The sequence below is a fragment of the Macaca fascicularis genome, chromosome 17 (assembly GCF_037993035.2).
Source record: "Macaca fascicularis isolate 582-1 chromosome 17, T2T-MFA8v1.1".
NCBI classification, from domain to species: Eukaryota; Metazoa; Chordata; class Mammalia; order Primates; family Cercopithecidae; genus Macaca; species Macaca fascicularis.
The window spans coordinates 93419140-93442157 of NC_088391.1; the positions used below are offsets into that span (position 1 = coordinate 93419140).

At 39.1% G+C, this 23018-nt stretch overlaps 1 protein-coding gene across 10 annotated transcripts in view; it reads left to right on the top strand.

The window, feature by feature from the left end:
* Positions 1–23018, top strand: part of TPP2 (tripeptidyl peptidase 2) — an 83836-nt gene that overhangs the window by 6039 nt on the left and 54779 nt on the right. For all 10 annotated transcript variants that reach the window (XR_012426490.1, XR_010582659.1, XR_012426489.1 and 7 more), the window contains exons 2-6: positions 1773–1901; positions 11396–11491; positions 13703–13807; positions 16035–16159; positions 20481–20644. Coding sequence is in view for 7 of the 10 variants with exons in the window: in XM_005586189.4 (XP_005586246.1) it covers positions 1773–1901; positions 11396–11491; positions 13703–13807; positions 16035–16159; positions 20481–20644 (619 nt within the window). In the remaining 3 variants the exon portion in view is untranslated. The remainder of the gene's footprint in view (positions 1–1772; positions 1902–11395; positions 11492–13702; positions 13808–16034; positions 16160–20480; positions 20645–23018) is intronic.

A 23018-nucleotide genomic window follows, 5' to 3' on the forward strand; every position in this document is an offset into this window, starting at 1 on the left:
TATTTCCTTTGGAAAGCTAGCCAAGAAAGAGCCCAGAAATTATTTTTCCCACAAAAATGTGTGAAAATATATACTGTTACTTGTAGCAATCATGTTATGGCTCAAATGAAAATTTGTGGACTGGCAAGAAATCAAACCTTTGAAAATCAGTCTTAGTGCTGAGTAACTTATGTCTTGTAATTCAGTAATTAAATATTCATTGAATGCCTGACAAGCACTGCTAGGTAGTGGGTATATGTTGGTGAATAAAGTAGACATGGCTCTTGCCCTCATGGAGCTTTCTATTCTAATAGGGGGAACAGATGAAGATGACCCACCTGTATGATTAGAAATAGAATTATGTTCTGTAAAGGAAATGAGGTACAATGAGAAAGAATAATCAAGTTTAGGATGGCAGCCACCTAAAGGAGGTCATCGAGGAGGCCTTTCTGCAGGAGGGACTTTAATAGAAAACTGAGAGGATAGAGTCCTGTGGAATGACTGAAGAGATAAAGTATTCTAGGCAGAAGGAACCTGTTTTAAAAAGTCATGAGGCAGGAAAAAGTTTGGCATGTTTCAGGAATTGAAAGGAGGTTGGTGTGGTTAGACTCCTGAGTAACGGGTTGGCAGGGATCAGATGGTGCGAGGCTTTTTATGCAAGTATTCTGAGGGCTCCGTGAATACATCGATGGGCTTAAAGGAGAGGACCGATAAAATACAGCTTGTTTTAATACAGGTTGAGTATCGCAAATTCGAAAGGCTCCAATGAACATGTCCTTTGAGCTTCATGTTGATTTTGGAGCATTTGGAATTTTCAGGTTAGGGACTCAGCCTGTGTTACTTTTGGTGGAGCCAAGAGTGGAAACCGAGGGACCGCTTAGGAGGTGATTCACCTCATGGAGGCAAGAGATGGTGGTGGTTTGGAGTGTTAAGATAGTGGTAGTGAAAATGCGATGGATTTGAGCTATCCTCTAGACAAAGAATTAACAGGATTTCCTGTTAGCTTCACTGTGAGGAGTCAACTGAAGTAAAGTATCAGAGGAGGATTGTTAAATTTCCGGGGTGAACAGCTGGGTGTGGGGATTCCTGGGATGGCAAAGCCTGGAGAAAATCAGGTTGGGGGGGGCATGTTAAGCTTGAACTTCATTGTGTTTGAGGTGCTAGTGTGGCATCCAATAATGGTGCCATTTAAAACATTTTTCCCCCTAAAGCTCTATACTTGTCCAACCCACAGCTCACCATCTTCAGATCTTTTCTCAAATGTTACCGTCTCTGTAAGATCTTCCTTGACCAGTCAAACTTACATTGAAAACTCCACACCACCCATCTCCCTTCCCTGCTTAATTTTTCTGTGTAGTTAATTCTCACCATCTGACGTGTTCTTTTTATTTTTTTCCCTAATACCCAGTGTGATAGCACATCTGACATGTTCTTTATTTTACTTTGTTATTAACTGAACTGCTTCCTCACTATAAGATCATCAGAGATTTTTGCGTATGGATCACTGCCATATCCCTAGCACCTAAAATAGGGTGTCGCCTATAGTACATGCTCAGTAAATATTTGTTAACTGAATATATGAAACCACTTGAAGGATTCTGTAGTGTTTCCACAATTAAATTTTCTTACTAGTATATGTCCAGGCTTTTGGCTTAAAACAATTCAGTTCTCTTTTTTAAGTGAATGCAGATTTTGTATATACACACACACATATATGCGTGGGTTTGCATTGTTTTCTTTAGGAATAAAAACCTAAAATCTACCATTCATATTTTAATTTTCTTAATTTTCAGGTTACAACTGATGGAAAACCAAAAATTGTTGATATCATTGATACAACAGGAAGTGGCGATGTGAATACTGCTACGGAAGTAGAGCCGAAGGATGGTGAAATTGTTGGCCTTTCAGGAAGAGTGCTTAAGGTCAGAGCTTTTGTCTTCTTTTTGAATTTTTTTTTTTTACTCTTGCCTCAAAGCATCTAATGTTTTTACCTTACATTTAGTGATGGGGTATTAGTTATCCATTGCCACATAACAGATTACCTCAAAACCTCCTGGTTTAAAATGACTAATATTTATTACCTTGGAGTTTCTGTGAGTGAGGAATCTGGGTGTGGCTTAATGGGGTTCCTGTAGTTCAGAATCGCCTTGGAGGTTGCAAACGGTTAGCCATGGCTGTGACTTCAGCTGGAGGCTCAGCTTGGGAGAGGAGGGGAAGTTTGTTTCCAAGCCTGGAGGGTCACTGGCAGGCCTTGTCTTCTTGCCATTGGGCCTCTCCACAGTGCTACAATACCTGGCAGCACCTTCCCTGGGGAAGTGAGCCGAGAGAGTCCCCACAATGAAAGCCACAGACTTTTTGTAAAAGTGATCTTGGAAGGGACCACCCGTCACTTGACTATATTCAGCTTATTGGAAGTGAGTTGAGAAATCCAGCACACACTGAAGGGGAAGGGGTTTCACAAGAAGTGAGTCATTGGGGCTGCCTTAGAAGAAGCCATTATTTTGTTGTTTGATGAGGTGCTTAGAATTGGGCTGTATTTTTCAATGAGGTTGCCAAATTTTGTTTTGAATATAAAGGTAGAGAAAGTAACCACATCATAGCTTTGCCTTCATCTTTTATTGTCCCTTCATAGTATTCCCAGTGAACTTGAAGAAATACTTAGGCTATAGTAGCTGTTAACTTAAATGGCCGGCTTTGTCTTTTTTGTTTTTTTTTTTTTAAACTTCTTTTTTTCGAGACAGAGTCTTGCTGTGTTGCTCAGGCTAGAGTGCAGTGGTTCTATCTTGGCTCACTGCAACCTCCACCTCCCGGGTTCAAGCAGTTCTCCTGCCTCAGCCTCTCAGATAGCTGGGATTACACCACATCCAGCTAATTTTTGTATTATTAGTAGAGATAGGGTTTCGCCATTCTGGCCAGGCTGGTCTCGAATTCTAGACCTTGTGATCCGCCTGCCTCAGCCTCTGAAAGTGCTGGGGTTATAGGCGTGAGCCATGGTGCCTGGCCTACCAGCTTTGTCTTATTCTATGTCCTTGGTAGAAAGGCCTGGGTAAGCTAAACATGAAAAATAAGTATAAAACAAGCACAGAGCGGCTCATGAGCTAAGGAACATGAAGGATGGCAATAATTTGTGATCCTGTACTCTATCATTTAAAGCAATAAGCAGAATTAGTTTGGAATATAAAATTATGATTATTTAGTTAGCTTTTCCCACCTTTTACCATCTATCTGAATTGTACTTAGGCCTTGTCTTTCAAATAAACTTTTTGTGGCAGCATATTGGTTGTCTGTGCCGTGTAATAAAGTACCATAGACTTAGCAGCCTAAAACCTTGTGTATTTCTGTATTTATTATATCCCTGATTCCATGGGATAGGAGTCCAGGCATGGCTTTTTGTGGATCTCTGCTCAGGGTCTCACAAGACTGCAGTCAAGGTTAAAGGCTCTGCTGAGGCTCAGGCTTCTTTTCCAAGTTTACATGATTGTTGGAAAAATTCATTTCATTGCAACTGTAAAACTCGTGATAGCTTGCTTCTTCAAGGACAGTAAGAGAATCTCTGACCTTGGTGATGACTCCAGTCTTTCTTTTAAAGAACTCACCTGATTAGTTCAGGCCCACTGAGAATCATCTCCCTTTTGCTTTGCTCAGAGTCCTTAATTACATCTGCAAAATCCCTTCACCTTCTATACATACCATAATGTAATCATGGGAGTGACATCTCATTAGGTCCTGCCTTCACTTAGTGGAGGGACTTGGTTCTTCTTAGAAATCTGGCTGTCATGGGCAGATGGCAGCCATTAATAATCCAGGTTATACTTCCTTTTCCATGTGTTATGAACTGATTATGTGGGTCCCTACCCCCTGCCAAAATTCATACATTGAAGCCCTATCCCTTAGTGTGATGGTATTTGGAGGCTGGGCCTTTGGGAGGTATTTAGGGTTAGATGAGGTTATGAGTATGTGTCCCCTCAGGATAGGATTAGTACCCTTGTAAGAAGAGACACCAGAGAGCTCTCTGTAGAGCAGGCTGTTTCTAGGGCATATGAGGACACAGCAAGAAGGTGGCCTCTGTAAGCCAGGAAGAGGGTTTTCACCTGCCCTCAACCATGCTGGCACCCTGATGCTGAGCTTCCAGCCGCTGGAACTATGAAAAAGTTTCAATTGTCAGAGTCATCCAGTTTATGTTGCCGGTTGAGAATCCCTTATCTGAAACACTTGGGACCGGAAGTGTTTTAGGTTTCAGATTTTGGAATATTTGCATTGTATATACCAGTTGGGCCTCCCTAATCCAAAATCCGAAATGCTGCAAAATCCAGAACTTTCTGAGTGCCAACATTACACTTAAATGGAGCATTTCAGATTTTCGGATTACAAATGCTCAGCCATCTGAATTGCTCTAGAGTTTGGCCCGTCTTCCACCAAGTGAACCTTATTGTTAGAATATGTTTCAAAGGGAAACTTGGGATTCTTGTGAGTTATGGCACTCTGGGAAACTAGAGAGAATTCCCAGTAAGTCCTGCAGGCTTAGAACCATATAAAATTATTACTCAGTTATTTATTTATTTATTTATATTAATTTTGAGATGGAGTCTTACTCTGTCGCCCAGGCTGAATACAGTGGTGCAATCTCGGCTCATCTCAACCTCTGCTTCCTGTATTCAAGTGATTCTTCTGCCTCAGCCTCCCGAGTAGCTGGGATTACAGGCATGTGCCACGACACTTGGCCAATTTTTTTTTTTTTTTTGATATTTTTAGTAGAGATGGAGTTTTGCCATGTTGGCCAGGCTCGTCTCAAACTCCTGACCTCAAGTGATCCACCTGCCTCAGCCTCCCAAAGTGCTGGTATTATAAGCATGAGCCACCATGCGTGGTCTCATTTGTTTTTAAATAGCTGTAGTAATCCCTGCTTTAGATAAACCACATGAACTAACAATATCACTAGTGTTCAAAGGTAGAATTATATATGTATCATAAATATTGATATCTATATAAAGTCAAAAAAATTATAAGGTTTGTCTTTTCTCAGCTTGGAGACATATTTCTTTAGCTCTACTATTAAGTATTCTCAGCCCTTCATTGTGGGTTTTTACACTTAATTTTTAATTGTGTTCAGTATGTCTTAATAGTTTAAAAAGACAAATATTTTTACAAGGCTTCTAACAAAAAGAGTTAAATCCCCGTAACACCTCTCCCCTACTGTTTTCTACTTCAGCAGTGCATTGATACATTAAATTCTCTTCAGTTTAAAATAACATGCTAATAGTTTTTATTTCTTGATTTTTTTTTTCTAGTCTTAGTCTTTATTTGTAGAATTAATATGTGGAAGAAGAGAGTTTAATTCTCAGGTCCTTTATTTCCAAGACATTTTTTTGCATTTTCTCATAGGTAACTTCCTCTCCATTGTTTTGCTGTTTTTGGTTAATTGCACATTGGACCTCTTGACTTGGTCCTCCAGTTTTTTGTGTTTTTTTTTTGAGACGGAGTCTCGCGCTGTGTCACCCAGGCTGGAGTGCAGTGGCGCGATCTCGGCTCACTGCAAGCTCCGCCTCCCAGGTTCACGCCATTCTCCTGCCTCAGCCTCCGAGTAGCTGGGACTACAGGCGCCCGCCACCACGCCCGGCTAGTTTTTTGTATTTTTAGTAGAGACGGGGTTTCACCATGTTAGCCAGGATGGTGTCGATCTCCTGACCTCGTGATCCACCCGCCTCGTCCTCCCAAAGTGCTGGGATTACAGGCTTGAGCCACCGCGCCCGGCCGATCCTCCAGTTTTTAAATTCTTTTCCACCCTCCTTTTCTTCACTGCCTTTATCTTTTTCCTTCCTGAGAGATTTCCAGCATTTTCTCAACATTGTAACCCTTGTGTGAATTTTTTTAAATTTTGCCTATTTTTAATTGCAAAAGCCCCTTCATGTTCACTGGGAGCATATTTTTGTATCATGTATGCAACATTTTATCTCTGAGATAAAATTTTAACTTATTTCTATTTCATTGTTTCTTCCCTCCACTTCCTCCTGTTCTCCTTTCTTAGTCTCTTATTCTGCTTTCTCTTCTTTCTCCCTTTTTCTTCACCCTCTCCTTCCTCCTTCTCTGCCTCCTCCTTTTCCTTGTTCTCTGCTTTTTACATTAGATATTTTGTTTAGGTGTCTAATCATTCCTGGCTGTCTTATTTTAGCAAGGTACAAGAAAAAGTGATTCGAAGCTCCTCTGCTTGTGTGGGGTCTTTTGGTGGGTTTCACTGTAGGGTAATGATAACATTTAGGGGGACCTTCGTAATATCAGTATACACTGTATTTTTTCCACTGGGATGCCCTGTTACCTTAAAGAAGTCCTTAGCTCATTTGACCTGGGGTTTAGGAGAGGAATGAGCAAGAAGTCTGGCCGTAGATATTCAGGTAGCCACACCATGCAAGGGGTCTGGAGTGATGTCATGCAGACTCATTTTTATGTCTCATCCATCTTGTATTAGTTCCTTTTCACACTGCTATGAAGAACTACCTGAGACTGAGGAATTTATGAAGAAAAGAGGTTTAATTGACTCACAGTCCTACAGGCTTAACAGGAAGCATGACTTGGGAGTCCCAGGAAACTTGCAATCATGGTGGAAGGTGAAGGGGAAACAAGATGTGTTTTCTCATCATGATTGAGTAGGAGAGAGAGCCAGCAAAGGGAGAAGTGCCATGCATTTATTTATTTATTTATTTTTCTTTTCTTTTTTTGAGATGGAGTTTTGCTCTTGTTACCCAGACTGGAGTGCAATGGCATGATCTTGACTCACTGCAACCTCCGCCTCCCAGGTTCAAGTAGTTCTCCTGCCTCAGCCTCCCAAGTAGTTGGGATTATAGGCGCCTGCCACCACGCCCGGCTAATTTTTGTATTTTTAGTAGAGACAGGGTTTCACCATGTTGGCCAAGCTGGTCTCAAACCCCTGACCTCAGGTGATCCACCTGCCTCAGCCTCCCAAAGTGCTGGGATTACAAGCGTCAGCCACCGTGCCTGACCCCCATGCATTTTTAAACCATTAGATCTCCTAAGAACTCATCACCATAAGAACAGCGGGGGGAAACCCACCCCAATGATCCAGTCACCTCCCAGCACGTCCCTCCCCTGACAGGAAGGGATTATAATTCCACATGAGATTTGGGTAGAGACACACAGCCAAGACATATCACCTCTTCTTTGCTGTGTTGACAAAGTTGACGTATCAGCTTTTCTCCGGTTCAGCTCCGGAGATTGCTTGGTTGGTGAAGTTTGGGCGGGATGTGAGATGAGGCAATGGGAGTGTTCTTACACAAATTTTCCACCAGTCTTCTTAGAACTCTGTTCTCCATCCATCCATAAAGTGTACTCACACACATGTTCAGTTTAATTTTTTTCAGAGATGTGCAGGTGTTTAGATATTTTGCAGTAATCAATAAAAGGAAAAATTATTAATCACTGGGATTCTACTTGCATCTCTGCAACTCTTTGGTACACAGTTTTTAGAAAGCAGCACAATGAAGTCTTCAGGTTTCTTTGATATAGTCATGCATTTATTTATTTATTTATTTAAGACAGTCTCGCTCTGTCGTCCAGGCTGGAGGGCAGTGTCGTAATCTCAGCTCACTTCAACCTCCGTCTCCTGGGTTCCAGCAATTTTCCTTCCTCAGCCTCCCAAGTAGCTGGGATTATCGGCGCCCGCCACCAAGCCCGGCTAATTTTTTGTATTTTTAGTAGAGGTGGGGTTTCACCATCTTGGCCAAGCTGGTCTCGAACTCCTGACATCAGGTGATCCACCCGCTTCGGCCTCCCAAAGTGCTGGGATTACAGACGTAAGCCTTCGCACGCAGCCATCATGCTTTGAAATGAATTGAATGTTTATAGTCTATTTTTTTCACATAGCCCGTAAACTGCTAACAGACTTTTTATTTTTCTGTCAGTTTAAGATAACTGTTACGTGCTTTGAACACTTCAGTAACCTCATTCTCTGAGAATGACATTCCTAGGCCTCCTTGAGAAACCAATGGTAAGCTACTTATGGCCTATGGTATTCCCATGAGCAGATGAAAGTACGAAAGGGGAATATAACTTTAAAACCTTTTACTATAAAATATACATACATAAAGTACATAAAACACATATATACAGTTTTATGAATAGTATAGCTAACACCATGGTACCCACCCAGATCAAGATAAAGAGTATTGCCGTACATCAGAAACTTCCTGCATCCTCCTACAGCACAGCCTATTTCAACTTTTGTGATAATCATTCCTTTGCTTTTTTGTGTGTAGTTTTACCACATCTGTGTGGCTACATAAAATATATTGTTCAGTTTTGAACTTTACATGAACAGTCTCATTTCATTCATAAAATTTCGTCATACATCGTTTTTCCCTTGGTGTTGTGAGATTTCAGTTTCGTAAGACTTGCCCGTGTTGTCACGGGCAGCAATGATTTATCAGTTTCATTGCTGTGCAATATGCCATGGTTTGTACCTACCACATTCTATCCATTCTGCTGTGATGTGTGTGTATCCTGTGCACATGTGTGTGGATGTCTCCAGGATGTGTTCTTAGGAGTAGAATTGCTGAATCATGGAGATATGTCACTAGGTCATGCCAAACAGTTTTTCCAACTGTGTGTTTTTTAATTGGACAGGACATCTCCTTGACCAAGTGTTTGTACTGAAAGACATTTCCAGGCCGGGCGCAGTGGCTAACGCCTGTAATCCCAGCGCTTTGGGAGGCCAAGGCAGGTGGATCACCTGAGGTCGGCAGTTCAAGACCAGCCAGACCAACATGGCGAAACCCCCTCTCTACTAAAAATACAAAAATTAGCCAGGCAGGGTGGTGCGCGCCTGTAATCCCAGCTACTAGGGAGGCTGAGACAGGAGAATCACTTGAGCTTGGGAGGCAGAGGTTGCAGTGAGCCAACATGGCACCACTGCACACCAGCCTGAGCGACAGAGCAAGACTCCTTCTCAAAAAAATTACAAAAAGACATTTCCACTAGCAGTGTATAACAAGTGTTTTCTGACCCCATGATCATAGAGATATTCTCCTATATTTCTAAGAAGTTTCACAGCTTTTCTCGTTTGTTCTAGAATTCACCTGGAATTGATTTTATATGCTTAATTTGAAGAGTTCTGTTTACTTTTTTCTGTAAGAAGACCCAGTTGTCCCAGCATCATGTATTCCACAATTTTCACCCAGCACCATGTATTCCACAATTTTCACTCTAATTTTTAGTGCCTTCTTTTCAGTTGGCACCCTTCAAAATGTGGTGAGCTTCTAAAGTCTCTTTCATATTCTCTTTGTCCCTTTGGTTTTGGATGCTTCCCCCACCTTTATTCTAATTTTAGTAGCATTTTGGAATTTTTTTCATTTTTACCACATTTAACTGGAAGTCATTTTAAAAATCAACACTTAGTCTTAAATGTTTTTGGTTTGTTTTTTTTTTAAATAAATAAAGATAAATCCAGGTATATTGAATGACTTGGCCAGATTCAGCATGGTACTTAGATGCAGTGACAGCCAAAGGAAACAGTGTGCATGTGCCCTGGCCTGTGTGATGAGGCTGGCAAGACTGAAATCATTTGGAAGCAAAAAAAGCTTCTAAGAGGACTTCACCACATGGTGCCCTAACACTCAGGTGACACTTGGCCCATTAAGAAAAATGTTCGATTTGTTAGGCATCCTCTCTTTAAGAGAGTCAGAGAAATGAGGTGTAATTGGTAATTAAAAAGATTACTTGTATCATATGAAAATCAGTCTTAATACATTGTAGTTACTGTGTAATTAGAACTATTTTTAAGATACCAACTTAAAATGGTCAAATGTAAAGATTTTATTCTTAGAAATAAAAATAACTTTATGTAGAATACTCAAATATGCAAAATAAAATTTCATAATTGCCTCATAAAGTTAGCTTTACTCTTACTCGCCTAAAGTTAGATAGCCCTGATTATAACTTTTATATGATTTTTTTTGGTGTACTTTTTGTAACTAGTCTGTCTTCGTGGTAAGGAAAAATACATAGTTGTGATTTGAGAAGTATCTGTTTCCATGAACCGTGCAGACTTGGATCTCATTTATATTTAAATATAAATTCTGTTGGATTGTTTTTATTGTGTGATTCTATATAACTTAACGCCTTTCTATTTTGCAGTTATTTTAATTAGTTACTTCATTTAATCTTTTGGCATTTCATGATTTTCTGTAATGTCTTTGTACAAAGAAGTTGCTGCTTGCTGAGGGTTACAAAGCCACCTGTGTAGGGGACACGGGTGAATAAATACTCTGAATTTAAAAGCTAATGACTCCTTCCCATTTTGTTGTTGCAGTGCTTACTGTTTTGCCATGGGCTGTTCCAAAAACGTTAAAGTTCAGAATTCCTATTCTCTAAAGAAGGTTAAGTTTTGAGTGAAAAGTGCTAGCTTGTATGCCAACATGTTTGAAATTATACATTCTGCAGACATCCAGTTGATTTGGAAGTGATTAATAGCACATAGGCCTTCAAAAGGTCACTACGTAGTATTAATAGCTCCTTGAAGCTCTGTGAATGATTGTTTTCCTCTATTTAGTTGTGAGGAAATTTCATCCAAAAGTTTTCTGCCTGGGAAGTAATTGGATGAAGGACATGGGGATGAGTTAAAGATACTGCACAACTGAGGATTGATGAGGCTACCAGCTCTGCGTGTTTCAACCTTGTCATTTATACATATTTAAAAGCTGGTTTTGATGACCACGGTTCCATGATTGCAAAGAGTATAAATTCCCTACATTTTCTTGATTGATGATTCATGTTGGTTGACGCTCAGTTCACTTTGTTGTTCACAAGAATAAGGTAGAGATTTTCTTCTTTTTACAGATAACGAAGTAGAAGCCTGTGGGTTCCTTCTAGTTAGTGATAGAGTTTGGATTCAGAGCCAGATTTATCTGACTTTAAATCCCATATCCTTTATACAGAATTTTTGATTTCCATGATAGAACTAGGTTCCAGTTTTCAACTTTCCTGTTGTTCGGGCAAGTGATTTGATTTCTCTGCTGCTTTGCTTTCTCTATTTGTAAACTAAGCATACTGTGTGCATTGCTCTACTAAAAGTTTAAAGTGTTTTAAAATACTTTGAGATAGTTTAAAAGATTATTACCAGATTTTAATGGTTTATTGAGACAGTGTATGTTGAAAGCACTTTTTACGAAACATTGTATAAATGAAAGGTATTATTCTAGTTGAATTATTTATGGACAAGAAAAAAAGTGATAAAGACATTAACTACTTAAGAGTATTAAACACATTGTTGTCATACATGAGCATCCTTATCCAATTTAAGCTTGTTAGAGTAGAAGTAATATACTTTTTTGCTCAGTAGTGTATCATTGGAATTGGAAAGCATTTAGTGAATGAACAGGTTACCCTTTTTTTTTTTTTTTTTCTGTAGATTCCTGCAAGCTGGACAAATCCCTCAGGCAAATATCATATTGGCATAAAAAATGGCTATGACTTCTATCCTAAGGCTCTCAAGGAAAGGATACAGGTAATGTACAATCTGGTACCAATGACTTATATTCTTCTGACTTGTCTTCTTCCTCAGATTTTATTCCTACTGAAGAAATATTTCATAAAATCTTATTAACTCTTAGTTTTTTGGGGGATTGGTGGCTTTCAAACAATGACTGCTTAAAGATTCTGCTCAATGGAATGTCATCCATGTAAAGTCGTGATTCTTAATCTTGAGTACATGGATAAGCTTAGGGAATCTGTGAATACACTGAAATTTTATTCAGATTTTTGTGTTTTTTTCTGGGAGATGGGATATAGCTTTCGCTGGATTTTTGAAGGACTTTTTTACTTGAAAAAGGCTAAAGACAGTGAATTCAAAGTCCAGACCACCTTTTCGTTTCTGTTCCTGTAGTTTCTGTGATAATGTCCGTCCCCTGTTTAACTAGCCTTCTTGCTCCCACTTAGTCATCATTTAGTATTAAGGTAAGTGTTAATCAGACCTAAAACTGCTGAAGTGTAAGAAGCACCAGTGTGCCGTTAGAAAAATAAGAGTGGTAAGCAGAATGATAAAGAGCCTGCTTTAAAACAGTTCAGTAAACTTTCTGTGATAATGGAAATGTTTGAAATGTTCAGTTTCTGCTCTGACCATTATGGTAGTCACTAGCTGTGTAGCTATTGAGAATTTGAAATATGTCTAGTGTGACTGAGGAATTGAAATTTTATCTTATGTCATATTTTAAAATTTAAGTTTAAATAGTGTCATGTGGCTAGTGACTACTGTGTTGAGAATGCTGGTACAAGTAGCTAATACAAGTACCTAATACAAGTCCAGGGTTGCAGCTGTAAGATAAGGTATAATCTTGGGAAGTGAGCCTGATGAATAAGATGTATGGGCCCTTGCCTCTGTAGTGTTATTTCCCCAAGGGCCTGTGAAGCGTAAGAAGTTACTCAGATTACCTTATTTGTCAGTTTCTCATCATTCTGCAAAATAAACAAGAATAATGCATATAACTTTTATTGCATAATATGTTATTTTAAAATTTCGGGCTGGAATGCAGTGACATGATCACAGCTAATAACTGCCTCAACCTCCTGGGCAATGCTCCCATGTAGTTGGGACTACAGGCACACACCACCACACCCATCTAATTTTTGTATTTTTTGTAGAGATGGGGTTTCACCATGTTGCCCAGGCTAGTCTCGAACTCCTGGGCTCAAGTGATCCCCCTGCCTCATTCTCCCAAAGTGCTGGGACTACAGGTGTGAACCATTGCATGACTGCATTTTATACAGTTTATTAAATTTAATCAGCTGTGTTGATAGGATATAATTTAATATGCAAATATAGTGTTGTTAAAGTAACGTGGACTGTTCCTTTAGCTGTGTGGGGAGATACCATGAGTTAAAGACACTGGAGATAAGGTTAAAACCAATTTCAGTAATACAGAACCCTATCAAGTCAAAGAGGATGGAAAAAAAATAGAGAGGGAGGAAATTGAGGAAGCCTGCATTATCTGTCAAAGTGCAGCTGTAGTCTTAATCTAGTCCTCTGCTAGGCTTATGGCATTTCCCAATTTTGTATGGGCCCAGAATACAACATTTTCTTCCTTTTAATGACTGGGAATTCAGTCAGTTTTCTGAGGTAGTACTAGGTATTCCTGGAGAAGAGAAGGTTTTAAATTGGGGAATATGACACATAACAATACATCTGGATATGTCTTGGTAAACTTCTCTTAAACCGTAGGTGCAATGAATTGACTAACCAGTTTTTAATAAGTGATCCATGGCTTTATCCTCTTCATTAGAAATGATTTTTTTTTCTTTTTGAGACAGAGTCTCACTCTGTTGCCCAGGCTGGAGTACAGTGGCTCAATCTCAGCTCACTGCAGCCTTCGTCTCCTGAGTTCAAGCTATTCTCGTGCCTTAGCCTCCCAAGTAGCTGGGATTACAGGCACCTGCCACCCCACCCAGCTAATTTTTGTATTTTTAGTAGAGACGAGGTTTCACCAAGTTGGCCAGGCTAGTCTCGAACTCCTGACCTCAGGTGATCCGCCCACCTCAGCCTTCCAAATTGTTGGGATTACAGGCGTGAGCCACCACGCCCAGCCAGAAATGATTTTTTAAAACCTCTCTATGAGAATTGTGTAGCACCACAGCTGTAACAACAAAGTTCACATACAAATGCCTGTCTAGGTTTACCTGAGCATTTGTCAGCCTAATTATAACAATTTTTCTCTCTTTGCAGAAAGAACGGAAGGAAAAGATCTGGGACCCTGTTCACAGAGTGGCCCTTGCAGAAGCCTGTAGGAAACAGGAAGAATTTGATGTTGCCAACAACGGGTCTTCTCAAGTTGGTGCTAGTCGATTTCATTTAAACATTATCCTAGAACCATATTCCCATAGAGTTTTTAGAGAACTAATAGACTGTTTTTCACAAGTTTTCTTTTTTCACAAATTTTCTTTTAAGTTAGTTAATTTTACTAATTTTTCCTTTATCCTCAAGTCAATGTACATGTGTATGAATTTTTAAAACTTAACATATAATACATATAGGGTAAAAGTACAAAAATTGTGTTTAGTTATGAATTCTCCCATGAAAGTTGCACCTGGGAATTTCTCTTGTGCCCCTTCCTCATCACTGCTCCCTTTCTCTTCCCAAAGACAACCACCGCCTTGACTTCTAACACTGCAGATGATTTTGCCTACTTTGATTTGTGTAAAATGGAACTATATAGTATGTTTTGTTGGTTTTTTTTCTTTTTTTTTTTTTTTTTGAAATGGAGTCTCGCTCTGTCCCAGGCTAGAGTGCAGTGGTGTGATCTCGGCTCATTGCAACCTCCACCTTCCAGGTTCAAGCTATTCTCCTGCCTCAGCCTCCCAAGTAGCTGGGATTACAGGCATGTGCCACCACACTCAACTAATTTTTGTTTGTTTGTTTGTTTGGTTTTTTTTTTGCATTTTTAGTCGAGACGAGGTTTTACCATGTTGGCCAGGCTGGTCTTGAACTCCTGACCTCGTGATCTGCCCACTTTGGCCTCCCAAAGTGCTGGGATTGCAGGCGTGAGCCACCGTGCCTGGCCTATGTATTCTCTAATTATATGTATTATTGTCACTTTTCTAAAAAGGGATTTCAGAATACTTCATTTTTCAGTTAATATGTTAGACCTCATGGTCCTTGTTTCAAAACATGAGAGGGTGTAGTCCTTGGTTCCCATATACTGATTTATGGAACTGATACTGATGAACTGATTATTTCTAAATCACCTGAATTATTTTAAAAGTAATTAAGATTTCTGGGCTTTATCCCCTGATAATTCTGATTTACTATGTGGGATGAGAAATAGCATCGATATTTGTGGTAGGTTTTACATGATTGTGATTTGCGTGGAATTTAGTAATCATTGGCCAAGATAATTTGCTATCCTACTAGTTTCTGATGTGACAGCCTCAGATTATCATAAGGACAAATAACTTGCTCAGGATTGCACAGCTAAGTTTCTGAATTGAATCCATATTTCTTCCCTCTAGGTTAATACTCACACCATGCTATTTATAGAAGGCAGATTGATTTTAAGCAATATTAGGTGCTCTTGATCAAAGACTGCTACCTTTTTCTATAAATTGCCAAATAGTAAATATTTTTAGTACTCTCTTATGACTACGCAACACTCCCCTTATATCATGAAAACATAGGCAATATGTAACTGAACCAGGAAGGCCATGTTCCAGTAAAGCTTCATTTACACAACTTTGTCACAGGCTGGATTTGGCCCATGCACCATGATTTGTCAACCCCTGCTGGATCTTAATATAGTAACATAGTGAGTCTAGAGATATTATTCGTCTTAATATCAGTATTTATATGCCTTTCTATCTCCCAGCTTATTTCTGTTTAAACCAGTCATTTCCCTAATTATTTGAGTACCTAACTTATTTTTTATATATACTCTAGGTTAGAGAAATGTTTTGGAGAGGTAACACATGCTAGTGCCAGTTGTTGTCTAGTTTGTACATTATCGAATGTAAAGTACTTGGTTTTATTAATGACCACAGAGCTAAAATAAGGTTTCACTTACCCCATTAAGTGTTTCTTTTTAACATAGCAGTTTCTAAAAGAGATAAGATGATTCATGGGTTTTATTATTTATTTGGATTCTTAAGAAAATAAATTTGAGATAGAAAAGGTCCTGATATAAAAATCTGAAAGTCAATAGATAACCTATTTTGTAGCAGTTTTAGAGTTGCTTTTGGAAATGAGTTAGATGAGAAATACGTAACAAGCATATCTTGGCTAAAGGGAATCACCAACATGTAGCACAATGTAGTTCCCAAAGCAGGCCTAGTGAGTGAGTAAATGAGATTGAGTAAAATAACTGTTGTTTAGATCTTTACTGTATGAATGGATATCTGCTTCATTGAATTGAATGACAAGTTGCATAGATAGAACAAAATTTTCTTACATTTTTTCAGGGTAAAATAAATTTACTATTGATTAACATTGTATCTTTTGTTGTATGTTAATACAACTTTCAGAAGTACAGAATGTACTAATGTTAATCAGTTTTCCAATTGACTAGGCAAATAAACTCATCAAGGAGGAGCTTCAAAGTCAAGTGGAATTGCTGAATTCTTTCGAGAAGAAATACAGCGATCCTGGCCCTGTATATGACTGCTTGGTGTGGCATGATGGTGAAGTCTGGAGGTAAACTTGATGTATTTTATAGATCTTCATTTACAAATGTTTTCTTATCTACTCTGAAGAACATTAAGTGCTCAGAGCTGCACAAAATTTTGGTTTATTCGTGACAGTATCACTCAGCAGAATCATTTGAGGGCCAAATCTGGGTCGTTTTGGACAAGCCCCTTGAACTTCTAGTTATGATTTTTGACACTAAACCTGAATTTTATCTGATTTAAAGAAACCTATTTCATTAATAATTTATTAGTATGTTGGCCATCTGTATTTTTGTAAATGTTTTCTCATTTGTTACTTGAGATAGTGGTACTTACAGGGCTTTGAGAAAACTAAATTTGATGTTTCTAGATATAGTAAGCAATCAGTGTATGCTATTATTGCTGCTGCTGTTTCTAGTACTAAAACTGAAAAATAATAATAATAATGTGATTTATACCAAGTTACCTATCATGTACGTTTTTCAGTTTCTTTTTTAGTGCCTTATATACTGCATAGTGCTTCTTGGAGTTGGTTAGTCTGCCTTCTTGAGTTACTATCTGCATGAAAACAGGAAGACATGTTAATACACATATTTAGCCATATGTGTGCTTTAGGATTTCTGCAAAATAAAAAACAGGGACTATTTCTTAAACTTGTAGTCAAGAATTACTTGTAGTCTGTGTCCCTGCTTATATGCAAAGAATTGCATCACTGGGTGGGGCAGATACAGATCATGCCATGACAGCTTCCTCACTGCTCTCGCAATTGTTTACCTTCACAATGCACCCTTCTCCCACGTGTGCAGGTACTAACTCATCTTTAATCAAAGGTATATACAATGTTCAGTTGAATGAGAAATTTCGGCTCAATTTGGGGACGATGGTGTTAATAAAATGGCTGCTGCACATTACTTTCAATCTAGATGATATTAAATATTAATGCACTTTTATGTGTATTCACATATGTTGTTTTGATGTGTGCACATGCATGCACGTTTTGAAAAATTATTTTTTAGAGGCTTTATAAAGAATAATAAACCTTGGTACATCCACCATCTGGGGTAACATGATACAGTCACACTCAGTGATAAGCCTTAGGTGCGTTTTAGTGTGGGGAAGGAGGCAAGGTTAAATTCAAGGAAAATGCTAAATACAAAACCACATATTTAGGAAAGTATATACGACAAAAGGACTTAGAGAAATACTAAAATACTAGCAGGGATTGAGTAGTGAGGCAGTAGGTGTTTTCATTTAAAGTGTTTGCTCTAGGTTCTGAAAACACTGCAGATGACTTTGTCCTAGGAAAAGGAATCCGGAGTCAGGATGTTCAGGGTGCCAGTGTGTGTTTCCACAGGGTTTCCTTGGTCTTCACAGTACTTGATAAGTGACTCACTTGTAGCAGTTTGTTGATAACTATTCTAAGGGTTTTGTTTAGAGTTTTTGAGTTAGAAATGAAATTTAATCTAACATTAAATGAAATAAAATCTGAAATCTTAGAATAACATTTTAGAACATTTTATTATAATAAATGAATATGGCATAATTATACTTTCAGGTGGTACTAGATAAAATGTAACTTCTTTGCATAATACAGTATATCCTGTAGGGCTTTGATCTCCAGGTTAGATCAAAATTTTTTGAAGAGAACCTTGAAGATCCCAGGGTACATAAGGTTAATCCAGTCCTGTCTGCAGATGTTCTCATTTCACATTTCAAAAATGCCAACCATTTCCGAAGGGAGGTAAAGTGAACTGTTCTTTTAAGTACTTTGGGTTTTTTGTTTTGTTTTGTTTGATGACGAATGTCCAGCGGGTGCTCTCTCTTCCACATTTCTGCTAATTGTTAAGCACATATCTCTGCATTTAACGGGTGGCCTCAGATGACTCTGCTCTGAGCATCTGTCAGGACGCAGAGCCTCAGACTCACTGTCACTCCAAATGGAACAAAAACTGGTTGAGAGAAGCAGTGTTTACAGAGGATTACATAAAGGAGAAGCTATTAGTTGATTTCTTTACGGTGGGTTTTGACCTTGCTTATGTCATGTTTCCTTTAGTTTCTTGATGAAAGCTCTATCTTCTTTCCATAGAAAATTGAGAGATGTGTAAAAAGGTCGAGAAATACGTAAAACAAAAGTCTTTCCTCATCATCCTCCCAGCTTACATGTACCCTGCTCTGTGTATGAGCCTCATTTTCGTATCCTTTCTCTGTATTCTAACTACTACTTGAATTCAGCCAACTAGACCTTCAGAAACTTATAACCTTGCACCACATTCATAGTTCTCCTGTCGAGTTATTTAGGGAAGTCAGTAGTAATTTATGTTTTGATGTGTTGGTTGTATTGTTGAGTCACTCCAATGATGGTGGTTATAAGAAACTGACCTGTGGAATGTGTCACTGTATTTGCTGTGAGAATGTTGTTAAAGATGATGATTTCATTAATTCTTTAATCATGTGGCAGATGTTTATTGAGTACCTTCTTTGTATCAGGTTGACACTATAGAAGCTACTCTATGGACTCTAGACTCCATGGAAGCAAGTGTTGGGAACGTCTGAACCAGTCTAGGAAGCATTGAGAAAGATTTCCCAAAAGTAGCAATGACATCTTAAATTGAGACTTGAAGGATCATCACAGTAAACTAAGCAGAGAGGTAGAAAGGGTGGGGGAAAGATCCGGAGGATGTTGGAGGAACTGTGAGAAGTTTGGTGTGGCCACAAAGGATATGATGGGAGCAAGAGGTAAGGGAGGTGAGCAGATGATTATTAGGGGCCTTGCTCTGGAGTTTCAGTGTTAAGAGCCGTTGGAAGACATGGAAGGTTTTAAAAAGCAGGAGTCAAACGTAGAGGCAGAGCAGGCCATCAGCTCGTCAGGCAACAGAGGTAAGGAAGAGACAGTGGAAATAGGCAGACACATTGTGGAGATGGGACTGTGCAGTTAGATGGGCTGGGGAAGGGCAGAGGGAGGACTTCATGGATGACTTCCAGGATGGATGCTGGCCGATTGCATACATTTTGGAGACAAGTGCTACTTTCTGTAGCATATGGAAGATTTGGCGACATGCATTTTACCAACCAGTCTCAAGCCTGATTCTGTTTTAATACGTGACTTGTTTGCTGTTTGCTTCATTTTCCCCATAAGTGTTTAGTTTCCTATACGTTGGTATATTCTGGATTATTTGAAATGACATCAGTCGCATTAGGGCATGCATAAAAACAAATTTTTAAGAATCGTTTTTTCCAAAGTGTTGTAATTTGTTAATGAAATATGCTTCAGTATTTATGATAAATCTTCTCTCTGTGCTCTACCAATAGGCTTCCATTAATTTACTTGGCAATTTTGACTGACTTGCATAGCTTGTTAAAACACAGTTCTTGGCCGGGCGCGGTGGCTCAAGCCTGTAATCCCAGCACTTTGGGAGGCGGAGGCGGGTGGATCACGAGGTCGGGAGATCGAGACTATCCTGGCTAACATGGTGAAACCCCGTCTCTACTAAAAATACAAAAAACTAGCCGGGCGTGGTGGCGGCGCCTGTAGTCTCAGCTACTTGGGAGGCTGAGGCAGGAGAATGGCGTGAACCCGGGAGGCGGAGCTTGCAGTGAGCCGAGATCACGCCACTGCACTCCAGCCTGGGAGACACAGCGAGACTCCGTCTCAAAAAAAAAAAAAAAAAAACCACAGTTCTTGCGGCTAAAACATACTTACAGCTAAAAACATAATATTGAACTTTTAATGATGTTCATTTCATTTATGACTTTTTGAATGTTAGGTGTATTTTGTTTTAATCAGGCTATCTTCTAAAGTGTTTGGAATGTAATTTAAAAACTAAAATGCTAGTAAAATGGAAAAAACATGAAGGAAGACAACCATAAAATAATGTAGAAAGTGCTTTTGTGAGAAATAAATAAAAGTCTGTTATAACTATAGGACTGAAGCTCAGTAAAATTCACCTAGTTTCAAAGAACTTGTGTAAACTGTTAGATTCTCGAAGCCATTACTAAAAGCAGCCGCTGGAAATTAGACCTAGGCCACGTGTCTGAACTATCCTAAACTGCTCTAAAACTCTAAGCCAAGTTTTAGCTCTAATTCTTAAGAGTTCAGGTGATTTTCAACCTAAAGTTTTGTGAAGGACAGTATTTTTAAAGCACTTTGTGCATGATTTAAGAACTGGTTCCTGTAAGCTGTCTTACCTAATCCTTACTGCCCGCTCTATGAAACAGCCTAAACCAGGTAGTCATTGTATTTGTTATGGTAGAAGTAGTAATGTAGTAAAGTAGCAGAGAGACTGTATTACATGATTTTTAAAAAGATAAGAAAATAAATTTTACTGTCTCCGTTTCTCTTTAATTAATAGAGCCTGCATTGATTCTAATGAAGATGGGGACTTGAGTAAATCTACCGTATTGAGAAACTACAAAGAAGCCCAAGAATATGGCTCTTTTGGCACAGCTGAGATGTTGAATTACTCCGTTAATATATACGATGATGGAAACCTGCTCTCCATTGTGACCAGCGGAGGTATCCCATTTCAGACTGACCAATGAGATATAGATATATGAGGTGATAAGTGGTACATTGTAATAGCCCACAGCAACCTTCTAGAGAATTTTAAGCTAGAGATCCCAGCTAAAGGACTAGGTCCAGAATCATAAATGTGATTTAATTCACCTGCAAGATGTTGTTTTTTAAGGTCATAACCATATAGGATCCAGTCCAAGAATATAAGCATGGTCCAACATCAGAAAATCCATCAATAGGCCAGGTGCGATGACTCAGGCCTGTAATCCCTTGGGAGACCGAGGCGGGCGGATCACCTGAGGCTGGGAGTTTGAGACCAGCCTGACCAATATGGAGAAACCCCGTCTCTACTAAAAATACAGAATCAGCTGGGTGTGGTGGTGCATGCCTGTAATCCCAGCTACTTGGTAGGCTGAGGCAGGAGAATCGTTTGAACCTGGGGAACCTGGGGGGCAAAGGTTGCAGTGAGCCAAGACTGTGCCATTGCACTCCAGCCTGGGCAACAAGAGCAAAACTCCATCTCAAAAAAAATCCATCAGTAGAATTTATCTTATGAACAGCAATGTTGCCTCGAAATCTTAACTCTTGAGAAATTCACCCATGAGTACAGAGAATCAGATAAAAGAATCCTCACTATGGCGTTGTGTGATTTCCAAAGAGTTGGAAACTAAATACCTATTAACAAAAAAACAGATTTTTTCAACAACTGTGTGTTATTCTTACTATCATACAGTCATCCTTTGGTATCTGGGGGGATTGGTTCTAGAATGTCCCTTGGATGCTCAAGTACCTGATATAAAATGATGTAGTGTTTGTGTATAACCTACACACATGCTCTCCCATATGCTTTCAGTCATCTCTACATGACTTCTAATACCTTATAGTATGTAAGTGCTATATAAATAGTTGTTATACTATTTTTTTTAATATTTATATTTTTGATCTGTGGTTGGTTAAATTGCATCTAGTTGGTGTGGAACCTGTGGATCCAGAGGGCTGAATGTATTATATAGCAATCAAAATGCTATATGTATGAACCCCAATACATAAATTATATTGATGATAAAACATGTAGAACTCTAAAACATGCCTAATAGTACTGTGCAGTGTTTATGGATATGTGTGTTTGTATGGTGAAAATGTTAAATATATAGATGGAAAGATTATGCACAAAGTAGGATGATGGCTACTTCTGGGGGAGGTTCTCCCTCCTTGGGTGGGGGGAGAAAGGAGAATGAAGTGGAATGACTTTAACTCTTTAATGCCCCCCTCCTACCTCCCAGTTCATTGAGGTATAGCTTCAGTACAAAAACGTCACATACATACATGTATATACTTTGATAAACTTTTATGTAAATATATAAATATATCCAGGAAACCACCACAATCAAGGTAATGAACATACTCATTACCCCCAAAAGTTTGTTCTCTTTATTATCCAGCCTCTCTCCACCCACATCCCAGGAAACCGCTGATTTGTTTTCTGTCACTCCAGAGTATTTCACACTTTCCAGAATTTTATGGAAGTGGAATAAAAAATACTGTTTTCTTTCCTTCACTCAGCATAATGATTTTGAGATTCATTCATGTTATGATTATAAAGTTGGCTCTTTATTTCTGAGTAATAGTTCTTTATATAGCTACACCACAGTTTGTTTATCCAGCTTCCCATTGATGGACATTTAGATTGTTTTGGTATCTGTCGACATATATTTTTATTTATTTTGGGGCTGATAGCTGAGAGAACTAGTTGGATATGGTAAATATGTACTTACCTTTTTTCTTTTCTTTTCTTTTTTTCTTTTTTTTTTTTTTTTTTTTTTTTTTGGAGACAGAGTCTCACTGTGTCGCCCAGGCTGGAGTGCAGGTGGCACAATCTTGGCTCACTGCAACCTTTGCCTCCCAGGTTCAAGTGATTGTGCTGCCTCAGCCTTCTGGGTAGCTGGGATTACAGGCGCGTACCACCACATCTGGCTAGTTTTTGTATTTTTAGTAGAGGCAGGGTTTCACCATGTTGGCCAGGCTGGTCTCAAACTCCTGACCTTGTGATCCGCCCTCCTTGCACTCCCAAAGTGCTGAGATTACGGGTGTGAGCCATCATGCCCGGCCATTTAACTTTTTAAGAAACATCCAAGCTGTTATCTAAAGGGACTATACCCTTTTCACTTCCACCGTGGTGTATGAAAATTCCAGGTGCTCCGTATCCTCAGCAACACTTGGCTATGGTCAGTCTTAATAGTAGTAATTCTAACTGGTGTAAGGTATTTTGGAAAAAAATCACATTAAAATTGTGCTTTCCCAATTTTGTTTGGGGAAAAAAATAAGAAAGCCAGAATCCGCAACGTTGGGTGAATGTTTTCTTGCATGACAGCAT